This window comes from Antedon mediterranea, chromosome 1, assembly GCF_964355755.1.
Source record: "Antedon mediterranea chromosome 1, ecAntMedi1.1, whole genome shotgun sequence".
NCBI classification, from domain to species: domain Eukaryota; kingdom Metazoa; phylum Echinodermata; class Crinoidea; order Comatulida; family Antedonidae; genus Antedon; species Antedon mediterranea.
In genome coordinates this window covers 30,064,009-30,088,332 of record NC_092670.1, presented here as the reverse complement: position 1 = coordinate 30,088,332, position 24,324 = coordinate 30,064,009, and the positions used below count along the sequence as shown (strand labels likewise).

Here is a 24,324-nt window from a genome sequence, read left to right as displayed (position 1 = left end):
ATCACTACCGATCGACTCTCTCGCACGCATGCATTGCTATCGTTGTTGGCTGTTGATTTGGAAAGCATCATCATCCACATGATGTATCCATACAATATGAATATTTATGAGCTAACTCAGGTCAAGGGTTAAATTAAACCGGAACACATTTGTCTTCCAGACAAATAGCTTCCGGTTGGTTAATTTTTGCATTAAATTGCGATTTTCCCGTGTAAAAAATTATTTTTTTCAATCCAAATTGAGGTCAAAGTGAATAACTTTTATGTGCAATTAAAATGGCCTATTCAACAAAAATATTGAAAAAAAAAATTTTTTCAGGGGGACAATACATCTTTAACTACTAAACTTTTTACTCATGGACATCATACCAGACTTAATTCCACAAACTTTAGAGTTCCAGATGGCAGCTTTTATAAAACCTTTTATTTTAATAGAAGTATAGATTAGAACGTGTTACCATCACAAATTAAACAATGTAATACTTAATAATTAATTAACAAGGCCAACAGCCATTAAGTCGCAATAAAAATTACGCGGTCTACGCACGATTTAACGAAATCACGTTTGTAATCATATCTTCACAACCATGAATCACAATTAAATAAAATTTGGTACTCATAAATTTCAGGGCATAAATCATCATATGGCAATACAATTACGTGCGTAGCGCATGTAACGCATGCGTACGCGCGCTTAAAATTTTCAAAATTTATTTTCGATGAAATAAGAGTACGTTTCAGGCAATTTTAGGCGTTTACAAAATTGCCATGAGTGCGCAGATTTTGCGCGCGCAATGCGCGTTAAATGTTATTACGCACTCTTTTTGCCCGATTTCTGTTTTCTTGACTTACTTTTCAACTCGAAATTACGTTATACGAACACGTCACGCACGTCAATTAAAAAAATATAAATGTTTTTAAACATTTACAACATTTTTAAACATGTTCAGTAATTTCTGTCAGTTGGTAGGTTGGTCGGTCGGTCGGTCTGTCTGTCGGTCTGTCTGTCGGTCTGTCCGTCGGTTCGGTATCACTATGCATTGTAGCACGCGACTTAATAGCTGTTGGCCTTCTTATTTATCATTCTTAAATGAATTTTAAACATATGTTTAAGCCTAATTTGTTAATTTTAAAAATGCCTTAAATGTATTATAAATGTTTAGTATGAAATGTTGTTTAAATTTTAATTAGGGAAGTGCAATTTTGTCAATGTATTATTTTTGCATTTAGAGACCGCAATGGAAATAAGTTGTTTTATTAAACGTTCTTGGGTTGCTCAATTCATTCATTTAATATTGTTTTCCTGTTCTTTTTCTCCTAATGTTATTGTAAAAAAATAAATGAACTGAAATAAAATGAAATTGAAATTTCGAAATTAACTTTGTACGGTACTCATTATTTGGGTAACAGCACCCCTAGCGAATCAAAATAATATATGTAGTGGATATTTGTAAGTGGCTGCTGCACACTTCTGACATGGACATACACTAATAATAAAGAAAAGAAATTTAAAAAAACGACCAGGTTTAATTAACAAAGGTAAGGTAATGGTATTTTTATGCGTGGTATAAACTTGAACTAAGAAGAGGAGAACAAGGGGAAATAAAAACAAAGGAACAAGGTATGGTAAAAAGGCTTATGCACGAGTAATATTTTACATATGTGATGATCTATAGATTCTTGGTTTGTCACTACACGTTTTTATTATTGTAATAAGACCATTTAAATAAATTACAAAGTCATATTTCTATCACTTTCTGTCAGGGCCTGTCTTTGTAATATTTAGTTGACTTCAGTGTACACATAAGAACATTGAGCCTCTTCTAAGTTGAAACGAATTGCATTTGCTTGTTTTACTTAACTAACTTGGCTGTACAATTCATTCCCATGTGTATCGTTGTCAATTGGTTGACTGTTAGCATCAGAATCTATAATGTACAGTAGAATCAAATCAGTAAATACTACTACACAAGTACATAACATACAAACGTTATTTACTTCTTTTTCATGTACAAGAAAACCCATTCATGTCAGAAAGTTCGAATATCTCAAAACATTACAGAACATTACAAAATGAAACTAACAAACCTTTACTCTGGTTACTGTATCTTTTTTTTGGTGTGTTTATTTTATGAATAAAATAGCCAATACCAAAAAAACCTATAATTATAACAGTTACTATAACAGCCGCAGACGACACACAGACAACGATTACTAAACCTGAAGATGTTTTGCGTTCAACGATATTCGTGACTGACATCGTGTTTGTATGCCTTTGTTTTCCAGCACTTAGTGACCTTGTAGATAGATACGATGGTTGCAAAGTTGTGTAATTAACTGTCGGGACTTGTGTTTGGCCTAAACATAGAATAATTTATATGTGATATTAACCATAATATCCTTTAATAATTCGTCACAAATATCCACATACTCGCCACGGACACCTAGATGACAGAATATTCACATAACAGTTATCTCAAACATCATTATTCGTATGTATGATTATAATAGATAGTACTGTAAAAAAGATTTTAGAAATCATCAGAAATTATTTTTAAAATGGAGAGCAAGAAAGAAAAAAGAGTAGAAAAAATAAGAGATAATGATGGATTTTTTTTTATTCAATAAAATATGTAAATGCGCATATCTTATTTTACAATTGTGATATTTAATTATAATTTACACCAGTTATTGTTTTTTAATTATTTAAATGCAAGACTCTAGAGTAAAATATGGAGTAGTAGAACGTATACGATATATAAAGATAGATAAGGAAATCAGACATAGAAACGCACTCACCAATGGATTCACATATAATGGTATTTACCATACGAGCAGATAAACATCCGATGTTTTCAACTTCTACAACATTGGAACTCATGCCATCATATGCGTAGATTATAGCCCATCCAGCATTGATGCCTTGTGCTAGATTTAACTGTATGTAGACAAGGGCTGTACTCTCTTCCCAAATCGAAAGAACATGTAGCATATTATCTCTGAATTGTTTATATTCATCAATACTATTTATGACCGTTACGTTTCCGCCAATGTGTTCACATTCTTGTTTGGTATCATTGCAATATCGTTCTTTCTTGTCCATTTCCATAAATGCATAGCAGTTTGGGTTTTGGTATGTAACGCTTTCCTCTGCAAAACAACCATTTTGCTCTTATATAAATATAATGTGTTTATTAGTATTTTTACTTTAACAAATTACTTAATAATATTAATAATATTTTTTATTGTTATTTTACTTACTATTTCATTGATAAATTTAATATTGTTAATCTGTTTTTAGGTAGTGTAACCAGGGAAGAGTTAAATTACTCTTCCCTGTTGTAACTATGCCTAGTGTTGGAGTAGCAACAGAGAGTAGAAATAGTAGTCTAAGGGCTAAAAGTGGTATTTGTGTAGCAGCTCCGTCGCATTCCTACATGTTTGACATTTAAACATGCCTATATATATATATATATACGGTGAGTCCATTATCTCTATTACAGAAGGGTTTTTAAACGCATTTACAAAAATCATTCCCATTTTTTATAATTTTAGAGCGGGGTAATTAAAATGGCCACATTTACAGTTTTCCTTGGAGAAACTTTCTGATAGTGATGGTATTGAAAATTATCTAAATACGATTGAACGAATTGCTAACACCTATAAGTGGCGAAAAGGACACTGGGTAGTAAAACTGATACCACATTTGACCTGCAAAGCAAGAGCAGCTTATGCATCACTACCAGTGACTGAAAGCAACCCGTGTGACAAAGTGAAGAACACAATTTCAAAAAGTTATGACATAACTGAAAATAGTTAGGAAAATATTTAGGTAAAAACAGAAAGTGAAGTAAGTTATACTGCCCTACTGTGAAAAAAAGGCTTATCTACAAAATGCTACTTTTAAGTAATATACCAGGGAAGAGTAATTAACGCGTTTTTGTTTATCATTAAAAAAGTTCAAGTAGTCTTTTATTTTCAAATAAAATATGTTTTAGAAGTACACTAATACAAAATGTCTCACATAATTTTTAATATTCATTTTTGGGGTGGTCAAATTGACTTTTCCGAATTATTTGTAATTAAAAATAGGGGACATACTTAATAAAAAATAATTTTAAAATGTAATTTATATCAGGTAATTTGCTGAATAAGTTGTAAAAATACAAAAACTATACGAAAGTAGCTTTTCTGCTGAAAGCATACATTTTCCTCATTATGTCTTCATCATACTGCTGCCTGATTGTTCAATGTCTGTTAGGCTATGGGAAGTGAAGCGAACAATTGTTGTAATTCTATGGGTGTATTTTTTTCTCTTTACGTTTATTTCATATTACAATCAATACATTTTAAACTTTAAAATTTAAAGTGTAAGAATATATCAGAACCATAACATATTATACAGATATTAGATTTGAAATCCCCGAGGGAATGATATTTTGCTCGAGGGAATATATATATTTCCCGAAGCGCCAGTTGAGGGAAATATAATTCTCGAGAGCAAAATATCCCGATGGGATGTCACATCTTATAATTTAACGATATAAAAGGCGAAATCTGTTATATAGCCAACAACAAGTAGAATATCTGCTTGGTCGAGTAGCTAGGCTTTTTTTATGTAAATAAGCCTAGTTTTTCGTTTCGTTCACCTTACCTTGCGAGAATATAATTATACAGATAACTACTAATTAATGATTTCTTGGCTATAAAATATTCACTTAGGCCTAGGTCTTGAATTTCCATCAATAATAATAATATTATTATTAGGTAGGTCAAATAAATAATGATGATTCGTCTTCTTCGTGCCGAATCACCGGATGTTCAGCCCGCCGCGTGTACTAGGTTACTACTGTGAGTATTGACCAATCACAGTCATTAGTTGCAAATATAGAGGACAAAACACGCAAATTACACATTCAATATCAAACTACTCGAGAATGTACTAGATTGTATATGTTTAATGACAGGGAGACGATAATAACGCGACATTTACTCAGTCAATATCATCGTACTCGAGGACATACTGTATACGATGTACGATCCTCGCACGTATTTACATAGGCTATGTAATATAATATATACTATTTTTTCTTTCTTTATTATATATATTATATATATATATATATATATATATAAATCCAAAGGCAAATAACTGAAAAAATGACAATACTGTGGGTATCAATGGCTGGATCTCAATAGAGATACAAAAAAAAGCGAAAAGCTAAATCAAAACGAGAAGTAAAACAGCCAGAAAAGTTAGCAGAGCTTTCGGGCAACACTAGCCCTTGTTACGGGCTCGCTCGATAGGCTGAAACCAACTATAAGAACATAACAAAACACGTTGTAGTTGTCGTCCATCTTTATTCCTCTCCTCTCTTTAACTCTAGAGGGCTCACTTCCGTGTGACAAACCCATCACACACCCCCCACTTAAAGAAAGTTTGATATGATTAAACTTATAACTGTTTACTATAACATCTTAAATCTTTTCTTATACAGTAGTTATTTTAACAGGTCGTTGTTATGAATTTACTTAATTCATTAATTCATTAATGCATAACTCTATCACAACTAACATATTATAATTAAATAAACACTTTTAAAATCAACAAAACTTTTTAAATCATTTCATGCATGTTTTATCTAAACTCTTGACAAAGCGTCAGCTACAACATTGTCTTTTCCTCTGATATAATGAATTTCCAGATTCATTTCTTGAACTGCTAAACTCCATCTCAACAGGCGTTGATTCTTGTCCTTTATTCTTGCCAAGAACGTTAATGGGTTGTGGTCAGTCCAAACTACCATTGGAAACGGAGTAGATCCAAGATACACTTCAAAGTGCTTTAACACTGACATCAAAGCTAATGTCTCCTTCTCAACAGTAGAATAACGCTTCTCATGCTGGTTGAATTTTCTCGAGTAGAAACACACAGGCTTGTCAACACCATTCTCGTCTGTTTGCGCCAACACAGCACCAGAACCAACATCACTGGCATCAATCATTAACGAGAACTGTTTATCAAATTATGGAGCCATCAACACCGGTTCGTTTGATAACATCGCTTTAACTTTAATGAACGCATTATTGCATTCCTCCAACCACACAAAACTCGCATTCTTTTTCAGTCATCTATCCTCGGTATGGGATATGAATCTGTAGTAGATTTGGCATTAACCTTCCGATAATTAGTACAAAAACGATACGATTTATCTGGCTTCGGAACTAATATACATGGAGAACTCCAAGCACTGCAACTAGGCTCGATGATATCATTCTTAATCATGTAATCAATCTCATTTTGTAATATCTTCATCTTGAACGGATTTGCTCTATATGGATTTTGTTTTATTGGTGAACAATCAGCTGTCTTAACGTCATGCTCCACTAAGTTCGTTCGACCTGGAACATCCGAAAACAACTGCAGATTTCCAAATATCAAACTAACCATTTTAACCTTACGATCACGAGATAAATGACCAACTTTCTCTTCAATGTTTGCAAGGACATCTGAATTATTACTGAACTTAACACATGTATCAGGATCCCTAAACTCTTCAGAATTCTCTTCAACAACAAACGTAACTGGTGTTGACGTGCAGGTGTCACTATTATTTCTCTCTGTGTATGGTTTCAACATGTTTATATGACACAGTCGCTTCTTGTTACGCCTATCTGGAGTATCTAACACATAGTCAACTTCTCCTACTCTTTCTAATACTTTGTAAGGACCAGCAAATCTTGCAGATAATGGTTGACTGGGAAGAGGCAACATAACTAACACTTCATCACCTGAATTAAAGCTTCTCTTTTCTGATTTCCTATCAAACAATCTCTTCATTTTACCCTGAGCCTTCACAAGATTCTTTCTAGCCATCTCACGAGCACGATTTAATCGATCACGAAATTCAGACACATAATCTAGTATCGATACAGACTCTTCTGCATTCCCTAACAGCCTTTCTTTGACTATTTTAAGAGGGCCTTGGACCGAATGACCATACACCAACTCAAATGGGCTAAACCCTAAGGACTCTTGCACTGTTTCACGAACAGCAAATAACAATAAGGGAACTCCCTCATCCCATTCCTTTTCACATTGAAAACAATAGGTTTTAATCATATTCTTAAGTGTTTGATGAAATCTCTCAAGTGTCCCTTGAGACTGTGGATGGTAAGCACTTGAACTTATATGGGCAACACCTAACTGCTCTAAGACTTGTTTAAATATCTTTGACATGAAGTTTGATCCTTGATCGGACTGAACAGCTTTAGGCAATCCTACCCATGTAAAGAATTTAACTAATGCTTTAACAACATTCTTAGCTGTAATACGTCTAAGAGGAATCGCTTCTGGAAACCTACTTGATGCACACATTATTTTTAATAGATACTCATTTCCATTTTTAGTACGTGGTAATGGTCCCACACAATCAACAATAACCCTTGAAAATGGTTCACCGAATGCAGGAATAGACTTAAGTGGGGCTACTGGAACCTTTTGATTAGGCTTCCCCACTACCTGACACGCATGACAGGATTTACAATAATTAGACACATCTTTTCTAAGACCTGGCCAAAAGAAATGCCTGATAATTTTTTCTACCGTTTTATTGACACCTAAATTACTTGAAAGAGGATAATCATGCGCAATACCAATAATATCCTGAAGGTATCCACTAGGAATACCTATCTGGTGAATCTCTTTCCAAACATCACTACTTGGAATATCTGGTGTCCTCCACTTACGCATAAGTATACCATCCTTTATATAATAACAAACAGGAACAATAGACATTTCCTCTACAGAAAGAGCTTGCTGACCAAATGACACCAAATCAGGATCTTTACTCTGCTCTTCCACTAACCTAGACCGATTGAAAACTGTCGGACCGAAATCACACACTTTTGGGTGCTGTTGTTCAGCCTGGGCAGTGTGTGACTCGGGACCTGAGCAGACAGCCTCTTGGGAAACGCGATCCGTAATGTCTCCGTAAAAACTATCACATAAGTCAATACTCTCATCCTCATCTATGGTTTTATTTGCAATAGATCGCGTCCCCGCACATGATGGAAACACATGTGATAATTCTTTCTCTAAACACACCGTGCTTTCGTCTTCAACAGAACTCTTGCACACAACCGGTTCTACTGTCACTCTGTCTCCGGCCAAATCATTCCCCAAAAGGAGTGTGACACCCCATACTGGAAGACTCGGAACGACACCGACAACAAATCTCCGCTAACAATATCTGTTTCAATCCGAATTACATGAAGTGGGACTTCTTTATAACCCCCTTCAACACTTGAATAAGCACACTTGCTCCAGCAGAAGACTCGTTTGAAAATGACAATGCCGATCCTATTATCAGGGATTGTGACGCCCCTGTGTCTCTTAAGACACGAACTTTACTCAGATCAATGCTACAGAACCAGTAGAGAGGAAAGGCTTAAATAGCTTTCGCACTTTTTCCGGACCTGAAGATTGGATCAACTTCTCACTTTCATCAACGTGAATCTCTGTCACTTTCAACGGGACTGTATTTACTAACGTGTTTGGAAGTGATTGGGGTTTCTTATTATCCACAAGTTCTTACAAATTTACTACTACTATTAACTGTAGTTTTCTGACTTTGGACCTTAGAATCATCAACAGATTTGGAAACCGATTTGATATTTACCACCTTGTGCGTGAGCACATAGTTATCGGCAACAGAAGCCGCTTTCATTAAATTATCCACTTTCTGCTCCTCTAGATGTGTACGAACTTCAGTAGGGGAACAAGATTTAAACTCCTCAACTAACATAAGCTCACGAAGCTTTCCAAATTCACTCTTTACTCCTTCCGAACTACACCATCTATCAAAAAGAATCTGCTTCTTACGTGCAAATTCTGTAAACGTTTGATCATAAGGTTTACCTAAGTTCCGAAATGTCTGACGATACGCCTCTGGAACTAACTCATAAGCTGACAAAACAGCAGTTTTAACCGCATCATAGCTTTCACATTGATCATCAGCCAAAGCAGAAAATACCTCTTGGGCTTTACCCACAAGAGCAGTTTGTAACAACACAGTCCAGTGTCTAGCAGGCCACCTTATTAGCAATTTTCTCAAAAGCTAAAAAATATGTCTCTACCTCGTCCTCATTAAACTTGGGAACCCATTTAATATTCTGAGTAATCTCTGAATCATTAGGTGTAGAAACACGTGTGGTGTGACCCATTTGGTTTAGCTAATTCTAATTTCCTTAACTCAATTCATGATTTCCTTTTTCCATTTCTCTTTGAGTTTGCATCTCTAGAATCTCTATTTTTCTTCTTTCAAAAATTATATTTTTCACGTTCCAACTCAATTCTAGACAACTCGACCTCATTCCCCGCAGTTTTTACGGATTCATGAGTAATTAAACCAACATGACTTCCAATCACATTTATTAAGTCATATTTATTCATGGAATCATTTATAGATGCTCCAACCCTAGTACCTAGGAGTCGCAGACGCTCCTCTGATAGCTGAGCTACCACCTCAATGGACATGCTATCCAAAAATTCCTCGTCAAAATCACTTTCTGACATAGTTTCTATTTGAAACAAACAAAAACACAGGTTAAAATAATAACCAATATGACGATAATTAAGGCACCAGTAATAAATTACCTGCCAAGCCCACACAGTATTAAACCTACCGTGCGCCGTGGTCTCAATAACTAGACCCCTAAAATCAAAGCCAACCCGACTTCTAGTATCACAGGCAAGCCTACACAAGCCTAAAACAACAACATAGTGTACTGGTTCGACGACCGCCAAACCTCGTTCGTTATAAAACGCCTATAAACCTAAAACCAGCTTAGAATAAACAACTAAAATTACCATCAGTTCCATCTACAACTACAATTCCGTACTTTGTTCCCGGATGACCCCGCAATGTGTTACGGGCTCGCTCGATAGGCTGAAACCAACAATAAGAACATAACAAAACACGTTGTAGTTGTCGTCCATCTTTATTCCTCTCCTCTCTTTTACTCTAGAGGGCTCACTTCCGTGTGACAAACCCATCACACCCTTCATCGGTGCAAGTGAAGGAATTTGGATAATGTCAAAGGATAAGAGCTGGCAAGTGCTGCCTGGGTGGACATATATATATATATATATATATATATATATATATATAAATCATACTGTAAATTATAGAAACAGTGCTCATATTCGGAACATGATCTCATAATCGCGTCGAGCATAGCTCATTGGCGAAAGTTCCGTATTTTTTAGTTGTATGAAAAAATGTCTCTGGCGGGATTCGAACCTGCAACCTCTCGCTTACAGGGCGAGTATCATACCACTAGACCACAGAGCCATGTATGGTATTATCACAGATTTTCACCCACCAGATACATTCTCTCATACAACAAACGCCCTCACAATCAGTGGAGGCTTAACAAGTCAGAATAAATTCCAACTTTAATTCGCAACGGTTTTTTAAATAATATTGTGTATATGTAAATCAATCATGTTGCGTAGCACTGTGTAAATTATATATAAATCATACTGTAAATTATAGAAACAGTGCTCATATTCGGAACATGATCTCATAATCGCGTCGAGCATAGCTCATTGGCGAAAGTTCCGTATTTTTTAGTTGTATGAAAAAATGTCTCTGGCGGGATTCGAACCTGCAACCTCTCGCTTACAGGGCGAGTATCATATCACTAGACCACAGAGCCATGTATGGTATTATCACAGATTTTCACCCACCAGATACATTCTCTCATACAACAAACGCCCTCACAATCAGTGGAGGCTTAACAAGTCAGAATAAATTCCAACTTTAATTCGCAACGGTTATTTAAATAATATTGTGTATATGTAAATCAATGATGTTGCGTAGCACTGTGTAAATTATATATAAATCATACTGTAAATTATAGAAACAGTGCTCATATTCGGAAAATGATCTCATAATCGCGTCGAGCATAGCTCATTGGCGAAAGTTCTGTATTTTTTAGTTGTATGAAAAAATGTCTCTGGCGGGATTCGAACCTGCAACCTCTCGCTTACAGGGCGAGTATCATACCACTAGACCACAGAGCCATGTATGGTATTATCACAGATTTTCACCCACCAGATACATTCTCTCATACAACAAACGCCCTCACAATCAGTGGAGGCTTAACAAGTCAGAATAAATTCCAACTTTAATTCGCAACGGTTTTTTAAATAATATTGTGTATATGTAAATCAATGATGTTGCGTAGCTCTGTGTAAATTATATATAAATCATACTGTAAATTATAGAAACAGTGCTCATATTCGGAACATGATCATATATTGTTCAAACTCGATTGGATAGCGACTCTTTAACATTCTCGTCGTGGTACGGCGGAACAGCACTAGTCCTCAATTGTACGCACGCGCACCAGAGATCAAATTGATACACCCTCCTCTATTCAGTATTTTCATTCACGAAGCGGGATCTCCGAAGAGATACTTTTATATATATAAACACAACAGGCAAAGAACATTAATTTCAAACCGGCCTGTGATACACTGCAATTTTTTTTAATTAATTAATTTGAAACGATAAAGATGAGGAAATCTGTGAGAATGAGAAAAAGTCGCCCCAACTGAGACTCGAACTCGGACCGTCTGCTTGATATGCAGTTTTCCTAACCATTAGACCACTGGGGCTTTCGTGGTATTGTTCAAACTCGATTGAATAACGACTCTTTAACATTCTCGTCGTGGTACGGTGGAACAGCACTAGTCCAGAACAGAATTATTAGGTAAATTTTGAATTTGGTTAATTTTGCGGAAAAAGTCCGTGGAGTCCTGAATGTATGAAGGGAGATCAGTCACATATGGTCTAAGTAAATCATCCACATATTCAGAAATTTTCTCTATAGCAGTGCCATTGCCCGAAATAATGGGTCTACCAGGATTGCCTGCTTTGTGGATTTTAGGTAGGAAATAAAATCTGCCTGGAACTGGATTGACCTGTGCCAAATGATGTCCAATTTTAGGATCGATGGAGTGTTTTTTTTACCATCACAGAAACAGATTTGGCCACCTTATCCGCAATTTTCGGGGTGGGATCCGTTGTAAGTTTACGATAATGAAGAAGATTGTTTAGCTGTCCTAAGGACTCCTCTTCATAAAGTTGATGTCCATAGCAACAGTGGCAGAACCTTTGTCAGCGGTTTTAATGATGATATCATTACGCTGACGCAATTTGGCAATGGCCTGCCTCTTTTGTTTTGAGAGATTGTCACGTTTATCTGGACTCGGGACGTAGTTTTGTACATCCTCCTCAATAGCCTGAATAAATGTTTCTAAAGCTGGACAATGATTTTTAGGCGGATTCCAGGAACTGTTTGGTTTAAATTTGTTAGCGTTGCCTTCGTTTTGCGTGGTGCTGCTGTCTGAATCAGCAAAATGTTCACGTAATCGTAATCTTCTGGAGAAAGACTCCATATCCAAAGATAGTTATTGTGCGCCGAAGTTTTTTCTCTCCTTCGGAAAGTCGACAATTAATTTCAACAACTGAATCAGAGGTGTTGCTCCGATTTATGGTATAAGTCCGTACGAACCTTCTGCAGGGTTTCTTAAAATCTCTGAAATCATCCAACTTGTGTTGAAATGACCAGGTCTGCTGGTAGACCACATTTGTGATGTCCCCTTCGGCCCATTACCGTTGATTGCTTACGGCAATCATTGGCGATAATCCTGAGTTTGTTCTGAAACTCGGATGCAGGACGTTCTCTTTTCAACTTCTTAGTTCTAGAGTGAATTTCAACGTCAAACTCAGTGAGGATTTTGCGGCAATTGCCAATTTTGATCTCATTTAGTTCACAAGCATTTTTGTGAAGGACAGCGTTTCAACGAGAACGCATGCCATCATCTGCAAATCGAATACCAGATGTGACATAAAATTGAAGTCCTTTAGGGGCCGAATGTTTAGAACGATATATATATATATATATATATATATATATATATATATATATATATATATATATATATATATAATTAATATGTTTGTAGATAAGCCCCAATTATTACAATCCATTTCATATTTATAGAAATATTTTTGAATAAATGGTCAATTCAAGTGATAGAGTATACCCTCAAGAGTCAAGTAAGACAAGCAATTTGTATATAGTTCACTATGTCGGTCGGTCGGTCTGTCTGTCGGTCTGTCTGTCGGTCTGTCGGTCTGTCTGTCGGTCCGGTATCACTATGCGTTTTATCGCTTTCTGACCTTATCTTGATATCAGTTTAATCTAGCTAAGTCAATTTTTCACAGTATATTCCTTATGGCCAGGAATCGATGTGGTTATGTTTTCACGTTGCGCAATAAAAAATTACGCGGTCTACGCACGATTTAACGAAATCACGTTTGTAATCATATCTTCACAACCATGAATCACAATTAAATAAAATTTGGTACTCATAAATTTTAGGGCATAAATCATCATATGGCAATACAATTACGTGCGTAGCGCATGTAACGCTTACGTACGCGCGCTTACAATTTTCAAAATTTATTTTCGATGAATAAGAGTACGTTTCAGGCAATTTTAAGCGTTTACAAAATTGCCATTAGTGCGCAGATTTTTGCGCGCGCACTGCGCGTTAAATGTTATTGCGCACTCTTTTTGCCCGATTTCTGTTTTCTTGACTTACTTTTCAACTCGAAATTACGTTATACGAGCACTTAAAAAGTGACAGGCTACGCACGTGTAAATTAAAAAATATAAATGTTTTTAAACATTTCAACATTTTTAAACATGTTCAGTAATTTCGGTCAGTTGGTAGGTTGGTCGGTCAGTCTGTCTGTCGGTCTGTCTGTCCGTCTGTCGGTCTGTCTGTCGGTCTGTCTGTCGGTCTGTCTGTCGGTCCGGTATCACTATGCATTGTAGCACGCGACTTAATGGCTGTTGGCCTTGTTTTTAATAAAATGAAGATAAGCACTTTTCTCAAAGTAGTGCAGTATATAGAAATGTATGTTAGATTGAAAGATATATTTACTAAGTGGGCTTGGCCTGCTGGTAAGAGAAAAGTTGATTTAACCGAAATTGTTATATTAGAACAATTGATAGATATTTGGGCTAAAGAACATGAACCAGATTCTGTTCCGTCGTTTGGAGTATCTTTATGCGATATTATGCTGTGATGCTTTAACAAAGCAAGTGATGTTTAGTTTTCTGTTGCCTGACTAAACTTTACTTTGTTGTTATTTTCCAGTGTGACTATTAATACTGTCGAATTGCATTTTGACATTGTCATTTGAATGAACGTCTTCCAAGCAATTTGTGCATTTTTTAAATGTTTCCAGTATAACAAATCAAACCCCTGAAGGATCCAACGTTATTTCTCGGAATGGAGGTGACATTTATTTCTTTATTTATTAATATTTTTCCTGCTACTTTTAGCTTAACACTCTTTGGTGTACCATAGATGTACGAAGGGATTATGTGATTGTCGAACCTAATTCTTGTCTTAATGCATCATGACTTGTATGTTTTCACGCACCAGTACATATCCCTGCTACAGAAATCTGGATATTTTCCAATTCATCACCTATTTTATCTGGAATATTGCACCAGACATGAGCTGAATATTCCATTAATGATCTAATATGTGGCATACGACGTGACATATTTTAACGATAAGGATTAGATATGGGAATTGAATCGCACAAAAGATTGCCTTTTGTAGTACACCATCATTCTCCATCTTCTCCCAACGTAGCACTCGAACTGCTGTCTCCCATTGTTTGTTTGTTGTTTGTTTATTAAATTTTCCAAACACATCAAATAATACAATTGTTCATTCTAATAAAACATAGATTAATTATAAATTAGATTAAAAGAAACATGTGTGTGGATTGAGGTCAAATAAGAAAAAGAACTGACCCCCATTTCAAACATTATTATACATACATAATTATTATTATTATAATTATAAATATGTGATAAAAAGGATAATAAAAAAGTAGAAAAAGTTTTTAAAAAAAATTCATAAATAAATAAACAGAGTAGTATTCGGATAGGCTATATGGGATAAAAAGCAAATATGCATATGGAAATATATAAAATCATGGCACATAATAACAATAACAATATTCAAGAACAGTTTCGCCTCCGTTATCAAACGCAGTATGGCTGCACTGAGCATAAACATGACTAAATGAATCAGAATGTATATACAGTACATGATAGTCATTTAGCTAATTTTGAGATGACGTTATTAAGTGTAATAATGTTATAGAGTATACATCTTTCTTTATTTCTTTCTGTACAGATTTTTTGTACTGATTATCTAAAGAAAGAAAAAAAAATCCCAATATCTTTCACATAATAAATATAACTGGCCATACATGCGCATCTTAGCTTATTATGTGCCCGATTTTGTTTGAAATATTATTATGTTGTTGCTCAAACAATCTTCTTTCCAACAGGTTACCAACATTATTGTTTTGATGACGTCAATCACGTCTACAAATTTGATTAACTTTTGTCGCGTAATTTCACCTACTGTACATCGTAACGACTTAAAGCTCTTCAGAATTAAAAGTGATAAAAAGACAGAAAATCAGGTGGCACAGATGAAATGACAACAGAACTTATAAAAAATGAAACATATGTTACAATAACATGGCTTGTAAAATAATTTATTATCCTATGACAAAAGGAAGAAGTTCGAAAAATATATAAACAAGGCCTAATCATTAAGATTCCTAGGAAATTTGAGAGGAATAGCATTGAATTCTGTACCGAGTCAAGTGTTTGGTAGGATCATCATAGATATAATTTACAAGGAAATGAACAGGAAACTCGGAGATGAATCAGCCGGATTCAGAAAAGCAGGAAAGAGTAAAATTTCACTCTTCTATGGAAAGCCAAACCCACCAAAAATACATAATACATGCCATCCAGCAATAATTAATTCGTATAAAATTCACACCATCCAATCGTATTCCATGCTGTTCAATAAAAACTTAAATAATTCACCTAAATCTACACCACCTACAGACCTGGAAAATCAATGAACATGATAACTAAAATCTTGATACATGTTTATTCAAATGTCTACGACGGCTTCTTAAAATAAGATGGCAATATGTTATACACTCGAATATATAATTATCCTAACGAAAATCTAATACATTTAAAAACAACAAAATGAAAAGAATAAGCGAAGAGACCAAAATCAAAAGATGAAAATGGATTGCCATGAGACTGACAAACAATAGTCAGTGCTAGCAAGAATGACATGAATACCAGAAAGATGAAGGACATAGAACAAAGCAAAACAAATCGTCGCCGATAGAACCAACTGGAAAATTGACACTACAGCATTATTGGCCACGAGGCCCGAAGAGGTTAGGTAAGCATGTTATTACACTATTATTATTTCATGCAAATATTGTGTCTACCGGATGTTGTGATGTTGTCTTGGCCATTTGAATAAAATTATAGATCTTTTTAATCGTTTTTGTCAAATTAATACGTCAACATTTTGTTGACGTCACAAACAACAATTAGAAAATAATATGTGGGTCCTGTAATTTCACTTATGTTTCATTGTATATTGTATAATGCAGTATAATAAACAAAACTTGCGTTTGAAAATACAAATAGGCATATGGAATTATTAGGATAACATACACTTACAAATTTTAATTTGTAAGTGTATGTTATCCTAATAATAATAATAATAATTAATCCTAATAAGTGGTGGTGACATGAATAGAAATTCCCAATTTAGAATAACACCGCATGTGAAAGTACAATGTACTTAATAGCGACACTGAAACGAGAATTATTTATTTATTTCGGTATATATAAAAAAAACATACAAAACAGCAGCACTGTTTTAATTACTCATTAAAACTATAATTCCATTTTGTGATTTTGAAAACATCATAATGAAACTAACCAAATAGATACGTTCGCAGTCTTCGATGATCAAGTTTATCTAATATCAATTCAATTCAATTCAATTCAATTTCTTTATTGTTGCAAATGCCATCAATGGCTAATATCCGCTTAAACATACTACATCATACAAACATATACATATTTACATTTAAAATTTAAACACATAAACAATATAGTAATTACTACTGTTGTAGTTATTATTTTTTTAAATTATTGGTATTATGATTATTGTTATTATTATTATAATAATTAATATAAGTGTAATACATTATAGATTACATCTTAAGGGCAGTTTTAATGTCAAGCACAGAAGAGGAAGACACGTTAAGATGAAAAGATTGTGAGTGAGTGAGGTAGAGTAGAGATATCAACAAGATATGAACTGAACAATGCTTTTATCTTATTTATGACAAATAGTAATTAATACTAGTTTTTACCATTGTTATTTTTATACGTATATATATAGCTTTTTTCTATAAATATTAATTTAAAATAGTATGCCCTATTAACTTCTCTCAACAACAACAGCAACAGCAACAGTTATTACGCTATTATTGTGTTTCCTGCAAATAATATTGTGTCTACCGGATGTTGTGATGTGTTGTCCATTTAAATAAAATTATATATTTTTTTAATCGCTTTTTTCAAATTAATACGTCAACATTATGACGTCACAAACAATAATTAGAACATAATATGTGGGTCCCGTAATTTCACTTATGTTTCACTGTATATTGTAATATACAAAACTTGCGTTTGAAAATACAAATAGGCATATGGAATTATTAGGATAACATACACTTACAAATTTTAATTTCTAAGTGTATCTTATCCTAATAATAATTAATCCTAATAATTAGTTAACATGAATAGAAATTCAACAACGAATGTGAAAGTACAATGTACTTATTAGCGATACTGAAACGAGAATTATTTATTTATTTCGGTATATATAAAAAAAACATACAAAACAGCAGCACTGTTTTAATTACTCATTAAAACTATAATTCCATTTTTTGATTTTGAAAACATCATAATGAAACTAACCAAATCGATACGTTCGCAGTCTTCGATGATCAAGACTATCTAATATCAATAAGATATGAACTGAACAGTGCTTTCATCTTATTTATTATAATATTAATTAATACTAGATTTTACCATTATTATTTTTATACATATATAGCCCTTTTCTATATTAATATTCATTAAAAAAAATAGTATGCCCTATTAACTTCTTTCAACAACAAAAACAACAACAACAACAATAATAATAATGTGTTTCTATTCACAAACACACATACATATTCTATGTTACCTGCATCATATATTGATCCTCTTGGTGATCTGTATCTCCATTTACCATTTTCTGGATAAATCATATATCAATTTGGACCTGAACAATCAAAATCACTAAAGCACCGATACAAAAAAAAAAGAAAGATACAATTGATTCGCTCGTTCATCCGTACATCTATCATTGGTCATTACTATCAACGTCATCGTCGTGAATGTAGCTTAAAACATAACAGAATTATATGATATACTTGTAATGTTACGGTTACTTATTACAAAAGGAATATTTTAAAACCAGCAAAAAGAATCAGGAACCCAACAATTTAAAAGTAATTGGGAAAAAGAAGAAATTTATTAATTAAAATTTTGAGAAATAAAGGGGGATGGGTGTAAATAATTACTCTTAACTAAATAATAAAGTAGGCCTAATTGAAAAAAAAACACATTTGTACTTACATGGGACATTGTGTTGCAACTAACGCCATCTGCACCCAACAAAGAAGAGGTAGGCAAAGATTGGTAACTTGCTGCATAATTAATGATTATGTCTACCATTTGTTATGTTTATTTCTTTACAAATTAACGACCGTATCACTTACTCCTGTTTGCTTATGAAAAAAATATAAGACATTGGCCTATGTAATATTAATAAAAATTCGAGGAAATGACATCGAAAAATATCATTAACAAGTTTGATTGGTTTACTCAAAAGATGTTCTTAAATTGGCTGTTAGCCAACATTATGATTAGCTATATAAATGATGCTTAATTCTGACATAGACGAGCACAATGGAAAAACGTCGGGACAAATCTCCGCATTGGATACATACCTCATACGTACCGCGATGAACCGTAGATTTAATAGCATTAATTTTTTTTGGAGTAGTGCGCCATCCATTGTGCTGTCCATAATATAGGGGATTTTGTAAGGTGTAAACCTAGTATATAGTACATGGGATTTAGACTTTTAAATCAAACTAATTGCAAGAAATTTGATGAAATATCGTCTTTAGACTCCACTGAACACATTTATCAACGGTAGGACATTTTTCGACAACAGGAAGTAGCCTAATTTGCATAATTAAAAATGTCGGCCATGTTTAATTTAACGTACTCTGTATCTTGGAAACCGCTAGTCACAGTATGGTGTCAAAATTGTTAGAAATATATGTTTTATTATCTCCGCCAAGGAGGTTATGTTTTCACCCCTGTATGTTTGTGTGTGTGTTTGTGTGTAATAATAATAATAATAATAAATGAAAACTTATATAGCGCCGGTATCGTCCACCCATGTGGCGCTCATGGCGCTTTGTGCATTAACAACGTGCGAGAACATCAGCGAATAGCGACGTCTTTAGGTTGGTCTTGAAACTGTTTAGACTAGTTGAGCATTTAACTGTTGCTGGTAAGCTGTTCCATACACTTGCGGCCGCAACGTAAAAAGATCTCTGACCCCACTGATTTTTCGCTCTACGCTCTTGAAGAAGGTTTTGTGACAATGATCGTAGGCCTCTGCGGGATGATTCGTAACGATCCACAAGGTCAGATAAATAAGCAGGAGCACTGTCATTTAGGATCTTGAATACAAACAACGCAAGTTTGTACTTAAGAGCCATTGTCTGTAAAAATCAAAGATTTGGTGGCAGATGTAAAAAAATGGATTTCTCTCAAATTTTTACCATGATTAGACATTTCAATAAAAAGCATATCTACAACATTCATTTTAATTTTTAGCCTCCGTTGCCATGACAACGGTCAATTATCCAAATTTTGATGTTTTTGCCATTTTTCACAGATTTTCTATAGTGAAAAAGTACAAACTTGTATACTTATTTTAACCAAAAATACTTACATTATACAGTTTTTGTTTATAGCAGTGTAAACAACATGTATTGAGTTCCATTTAATGTAGAAAAAAAATAAATTACAAAATGGAGTTTGGTTGATACCATTATTTTAAAAAGGGGTGTTTTTAAAAAATATTTTTTTTATAAAAGTATACCTCATAAACGTACCTATAACTTCCAAAGTGGTGTTTTTAAATCAATGAGGTTTTTTAATTTGATAGTCAATAGGTTTTTCAACAATAATCACGAAAAAAACACTGGGGTAAATTTCGTACATATGTTTTGTGTTGCCAGGAAAATACGAAAAATGCAAAAAATATAACAAAATATCAACAAACAAAACACATGAAACACAATTTAAATATGGCTAATCCAATAATAAAATGTATATATGGCTTGTCATATTGCTACTAGAGTCATACAAATAGTTTAGATAAAATAGGAGAATGTGTTGCCAGGTTTATTTCAATTAATTGCCAGAAAAACAGTATTTTGCATTGAAATATTTAGTTGATGGAAAATAATGTTAAACTTGGAAATAATTGAGTCAATGGTTTTTATAAATTTTTAAATCTATTTTGTGTAAAGAGATACAGAAAGACCTCCCAAAAAATCTGACCTTGTAAATAGGTCATTTGAGGTCAAAAGGGGTCAGATTGCAAAACAGGACAGGTCCCCACTTTACTACAACTATTAATGTTTGATCAAAATTTACAAGATAGTTCATAACAATTCTCAACAATTTTCATATTTTACCTATAGTGTTACCTTAGCAACCATTTCTATGTGTAACTAAGGGAAGTAATTTTTAAAAAACGTAAAAAATGGCGTTTTTATAAATACAAAGAATTGATTGCATTTGTACATGTTTCTCAATTTTACTTCTACTGCATTCCATTAATGACAAACTTGACCTTGTAAATTCATTCATTTTGAGGTCAACATTTTACCATAGTAACTGTTTCTATGCGAAAATTTAAAAAAAATAAGGGGTTTTTCATAAATAAAAAACATTTTTTCTACATAGTTTTACATTTCTACTTTTTGCCAAATTTACTTTAAATACTGAATCCTAATAATCTCAGAAAGAAAGTCTTGACGAATCTGAATAAAGGTGAAAAAAAAATGACCTTTAGTGTTATCTTAAACCTGTTTACGTAACAAATGATATTTTAAAAAAAAATTAAATATGGAGTTTCATGAAAAAATAAAAATTTTACATATTGAGGTCAAATGACATCAACATTTTACCTATAGTGTATTGTAGCAACTGTTTCTATACGTAACTAAGTACAATATTTTTAATATGGGGTTTCATGACTACAAACAATTGATTACATAGCTTTACTACCTTTTCCCAAATTTACTTATCTACTGAATCCCAGAAAATGTCTGACCTTGTGAAAGGGTCATTTTTTGGGTCAAGTTATGTCAAAATGTATTATTTATGTTATCTTAGAACCTGTTTCTATGCGTAACTAAGGATAATTGTTTTGTTAAATACAGTTGAACCTCCCGTAAGTGGCCACCCTCGGGACCTGGAAAAGTGGCCGCTTACGGGCGGTGACCCCTTACGGGAGGTTCTGCCGATAAAGGGCCAAAATCACTTATTATGGCTATATACGATATTCTTAACGAAACGAGCCTCTCAATTTTCCAGCTAATTGTAGGCATATTATTATTTATAATCAGGTGGTTTAGTATTTTTTAGCATTTTCAGACAAATTTTAAAAACTTTTATCATATGAAAAATGGTCGGTCAAAATCTGTGTAGTTTTCTCATCTCTTCACAGTAATGTTTTTAAAACCTCTTCAAAATAAAGCTAATATATAAAGAAATACAATAAACATGCACCTCTAATTCATAGGTCCATGCAATAAGTATCACATTTTTCGATTGGCCGCTTACAAAAAATCTCATTTTTAGTATAAAAAGGTGCTCGCAGCTGCTTACGGTAAGCACCAAATGCACTAATTAGATAGGAAGAACAAACAGGCTTTTCAAAGTGCGTCCGTTAAGGGAGGTGGCCGCTGTAAATAAAATATGGGGTTTTCATGAATAAAAATAATCACAGAAGAAAGTTCTTACGAATATGACCTTGTGAAACGGTAATTTGAAAATGCAAATAAGGCATGCCTGCTAATAATCTACAAATTTAAATTTGTATGAGATAAATATGCAAAATCTAAAGAATATCTCATTTTTAGTTACCATAGTAACTGTTGCTATGCATAACTAAGGGAAATTAAATAATTATCAGATAATTATTAATTAATAATTATTACTGAATCCAACCATCACAGTAAAAAAAATATAGAATTTAAAACCAATATTTAATAATAAAGTGTGATATTTTACATGCTGACCTTAAATGAAATGAAATTTCAAATCAGGGCTTCAATATTTGTTATGTAGCATTAACATACCTGAGTATATCATTGACTTTTGATTGGTTCTATTTTGGGGAGGGGAAAGTGGTGGATCCAGGACTTTTAAATAGTTAGGTGGTTGAAGGCGAGGGTCTAAAAACTTAACTTTATGTCCTATCTTTTGCGTTGCAATTTTTAACTTGGGGTGGGTGGGGGCTTGGAGAAAAGGGGGAGGTGGTTGGATGGAGGAGTTTGAATCCGTCTATTCATTGGGGCGATAGTAGCGGCAGTGTGGGTGGTGCTTGAATGCATGCATTTGACACTCTATAGTGGATGATCGACCAAAGTGTTGCAGTTTATCTTTTTGTGGTTATAGTCGGGGTGGGGGTGGGGAGGGGTGGTAGTCGAAAGTGGTGGTGGATGGGCATATGGGATCTGCTTAGGTTAGCAAATAAAAGAAGTAAACAAATGAAAGAGGAGCTTCAAAATAAGAGAGGAGTAATCTGTTGCAAAGATTAAAATTCACAACGATCTGATAATTTATTCAAATTTCCAGAGGATATAACCTATAAAATGACATTAAAACTGGGAATTACAGAATCTATAATTAAAAATTAATTTTTTTTCTCACAACACAACTAGAACTATATAAAACATTAAGAATTTTTCTGACCAATGAGTTTCAAATCAAATAATCAAAGAAAATAAAATGTTTTTACTAATATACCATGTTTTTTTTTTATATAAAAATGCCTATGTTTCTCGCAACACTGCTTGTAGATTTTAAATTTACCCCAGTATTTTATTTTAGAAATCAATTATTAAACATTAGAACTACCTATTTGTAATAAATCAGCTAAAAAAATACACCACTTTGGGCGTTATGGTGAAGTAAAGTTTAGTTGCATTGAACAATTTAAAAAAAGTGAAAAACACCCCTTTTTAAATAAATGGTATCTCCCAAAGTATGAAATAACAAAAAAAAAAAAAATTTGAAACGGGTACACAATGCATTGTTATTATGCATACACTAATTATTTTTTATAATTAAATGAACAACACAAAAATATCGTTCATCAAAGTAGTGCAAATATCCATTTTAAAAAACCTTAAAAAAGGACAAAATTTGTCAAAAACACAAATTTGGCCGTTGCCATGGAAATATACGTTTGAAATAACAAATACTTCATATTTGATTTCTCTCAACACATATATAGCCATGTGCAAAATTTGAAAGAAATCCATTTTTTTGAGTCTGCCACTTTTTTTGATATTTCTTTGATTCTTACAGACAATGGCTCTTAATACGTTGTTGAACAGGCAACCAATGCAAATCCATCAGGACAGGAGTTATGTGAGCGTTTGATTTTGTATAAGTTACAATTCTAGCTGCCATATTTTGCAAGCGCTGCAAACGTTGTATTTGAGATTTTGGTATGCCAAACAACAAGGCATTACCAATGTCAATTTTAGAAGTGACAAATGAGTGTACAATCAATTCAGCTGTTTTCTTGTTAAGGTTACCGCGAATACGACCAAGGTTCCTAATCGATATGCATGCTGCTTTGGATACAGTTGTTATTTGTGCTTCCATAGTGAGATAACTATCCAGCATGATTCCCAGATTCCGGACCACCGATGAGGGAGCGATGTTAGAGTTTCCGATTCTGATATGTGTGATGTTGATTTTGGAGATGTTACATTTAGACCCGACGATAATAAACTCTGTCTTTCCATCATTCAACTTTAGGTAATTTGTTGTCATCCAATTGCGAACATCTTCTATACAGGCTTCCATCTTACTGATTGCTGCAGCAACATCCCTTTGCACTGGATTTACTGACACATAAATCTGTGTATCATCTGCATAG

General features: G+C 33.8%; 1 protein-coding gene and 2 non-coding genes across 3 annotated transcripts; all 3 read right to left on the bottom strand.

The window, feature by feature from the left end:
- Positions 1-2,015: 2,015 nt before the first annotated feature.
- LOC140048833 (uncharacterized) lies at positions 2,016-18,827 on the bottom strand. Its single transcript, XM_072093635.1, has 4 exons — positions 18,693-18,827; positions 18,259-18,353; positions 2,799-3,149; positions 2,016-2,357 (listed from the first exon to the last, which is right to left on the bottom strand). Exons 2-4 carry the CDS (start codon positions 18,320-18,322, stop codon positions 2,056-2,058), a joined length of 717 nt encoding a protein of 238 aa, XP_071949736.1. The 5' UTR covers positions 18,323-18,353; positions 18,693-18,827; the 3' UTR covers positions 2,016-2,055.
- Positions 10,283-10,354, bottom strand: Trnat-ugu (transfer RNA threonine (anticodon UGU)). Its single transcript has one exon. It is a non-coding gene; the product is annotated as a tRNA-Thr (tRNA).
- Positions 11,017-11,088, bottom strand: Trnat-ugu (transfer RNA threonine (anticodon UGU)). The gene has a single exon. It is a non-coding gene; the product is annotated as a tRNA-Thr (tRNA).
- Positions 18,828-24,324: the final 5,497 nt, after the last annotated feature.